Source organism: Sardina pilchardus, chromosome 14 (assembly GCF_963854185.1).
Source record: "Sardina pilchardus chromosome 14, fSarPil1.1, whole genome shotgun sequence".
NCBI lineage: Eukaryota > Metazoa > Chordata > Actinopteri > Clupeiformes > Clupeidae > Sardina > Sardina pilchardus.
In genome coordinates, this window is record NC_085007.1 from 9,118,204 (window position 1) to 9,120,703 (window position 2,500).

Genomic DNA, 2,500 nt, shown 5'->3' on the forward strand with positions numbered 1-2,500 from the left:
TTCATTTTGACAAGACGGTAACAAGCAGAAGAAAGACGGAGAGAAAGAGAGATTGTGTGTGTGTGTGTGTGTGTGTGTGTGTGTGTGTGTGTGTGTGTGTGTGTGTGTATGTGTGTGTGTGTGTGTGTGTGTGTGTGTGTGTGTGTGTGTGTGTTTGTGTGTGTGAGAGAGAGAGAGAAAGAGAGAGGCAGAGGACTGAGATTGCTGGGAAAGTATGCGAAGGAAGGATTAGGAGAACAAGAGAACTGCAGAAAGCGTGTGTGTGTGTGTGTGTGTGTGTGTTCATGTTCATATATGTATTGTGTGTCTAATTCATCACAGATCAAGAGTGTCAATCTGTCGGATGGAGAGCAGCTATCAATCAGAGGGCAGAACGAGGCGGGAGCCCTGATTGTACTGGCCAATCACACGCTCCTGGTGGAGGGTCAGGTGATCCGCAGCCCGACCAATACCATCTCTGTATTCTTCCGCTCCTTTCCAGAGGGACCAATGGGCACCTTCCAGCTGCACTATCAGAGTGAGTCTACACACACATACAGAACAAACCGATACAGAAGCGATAACTAGAACGATGGCTATAACTATAACTGTAACGATCAAAGCGTTCACACTGACCTACTATAAGGAAAGTCTCTCCTCGTGTTGATGAATGTGATGGCTAAAATTTGAGGGATTCTGATTCGCTGTCAGCTTTTTATCGTCATCAAAATTACTCTGAAACTGATCCCCAATGATCAACAACTTCGTCATTTATATTAGGGTTATACTTTTTTGCCATTATCGTTACAGTTGTTGTTCTTGGTGTGAATGGCCCTTAAAGGTTCTGTCAGTGATTCAGCAGGAAGTCACGTTTGTTTGTGTTTACGTTTATATTTAAATTTATTAGCAGACGCTTTTGTCCAAAGCAACAGACATTATATCTAAACCAAGGACCAGATATAATGTGAACCAAGGCTCATTCCTATCTTCCAACAACTTTTTTGTTTGGGGGGGAGGCTGCCCCCACTTTGTTTGTTTCCAGTTTTCGGAGCCAGGGCTGCCTACAGTACAGGTGTAGGCCTACTGAATGGACACCTAATGGACAGCCAGCAGTCATGGGGAGATGATTGCCGAATGTGACAGAAAATGTTAACGGCTTGAAATCGCGTAAAAACGCCAACTTCGGCTTTAAGTCTACTGCTGTTCCTCCAGAGGACGTTTACTGTGTGGAGTATAATCCCTTGGTAGTTAGGCTTTTGACCACAGGGAGGTGGTTGTCTGGTTCAACTCTAGATATTGCAGAGCAGGTCCTGAAGTCAGCTGGCGGTTGCTTCATTTGAAGCGTTTTATCTTCAGGAGGTTGTAAATTGGTTAATTTAAAAGTCCATGTCCAGCTGCATAATCCCCCGCATCAGACAGGGTTTAACTGTCGTGGCTCTGGCCTGGTTAATTTAAACACGTCTGCATGTGAATATGTACAGTAATCCTTTCCTTACTCTGACAGGGTCTCCAACTTGAGGGATCTCACCTTGTTATATTAAAACAAGCTAAAGTCTGCATCTATCTCCGTAATCCATACGAGTGTCTGACCTGAAGACGTTTACCTGCTTAGGCTGTATTAAAATAATATCAAGTCTGTATGCATCTCAGTAATCCGCACGGGTGTCTAACTTGAAAGAGTTTACCTGCTTAGGCTGTATTAAAATAATATCAAGTCTGTATGCGTCTCCGTAATCCACACAGGTGTCTAACTTGATGGAGTTTATGGTTAGACTGTATTAAAATAAGATCAAGTCTGCAGGCGTCTCTGTGGTCCGTACGGGTGTCTAACTTGAAGGAGTTTGACTCGTTAGACTGAATTAAATAAGATCAAGTCTGCATGCGTCTCTGTAATCCATCAGCAGACATGCCTTAGACCTCAGGGGTGCTGCAGTCTGTGGTTGTTTGAAAAAGCTGTTGCTGGGAAGTTCAGAAAGTTTAACCAGTTCAAAGACCACTGAAGAATATATCTCAGTGCAGTTGCACCACCAACCTCAACCTTTTTGTTCCTGGAAAAGCATAGTGCCGTTGTTGGCTGCAGTTACACTGCATTGAAATGTTTCTTTTACACAGCTTCCTAACACACCAAAAGGAACATGCAGCTGCAGCTGTGTTATATTATATTATTATTATTATTATTCTAGATGGTAAGCAGATACTGTATGTATGCCGTGCTTAGCCTGAAGAATGGAAGCGTGGTTAGTGCCTGAAAAAGCATTTATTTTGTTGTCTCAGCTGCAAATGGATTTGATAAATTGCTTCATTACTTCATGCAGAATGTTGTTGGAGTATCCAAAATTGCAGTTTCTGTTGTAGAGACTAGTATACGTGCTGCACAAACAACGCCTTCGCCACTGCACAGGAATCCACATGAATCCCTCTCATGGAAAATCTTTTCTTTTTCTGGGAACCGTCCTTGATCTTACAAAGAAATGTGCAGCAACATTTTTGTTGTGCTAATAGCAGGATTGCCATGGAGACT

At 43.0% G+C, this 2,500-nt stretch overlaps 1 protein-coding gene across 1 annotated transcript in view; it reads left to right on the forward strand.

Annotated features, from left to right (window-relative positions):
* The window catches only part of LOC134101232 (seizure 6-like protein), a 62,314-nt gene that overhangs the window by 43,532 nt on the left and 16,282 nt on the right, over positions 1-2,500 (forward strand). Inside the window, 1 exon segment of the mRNA XM_062554828.1 lies at positions 322-517. Within this exon segment, the coding sequence (XP_062410812.1) occupies positions 322-517 (196 nt within the window).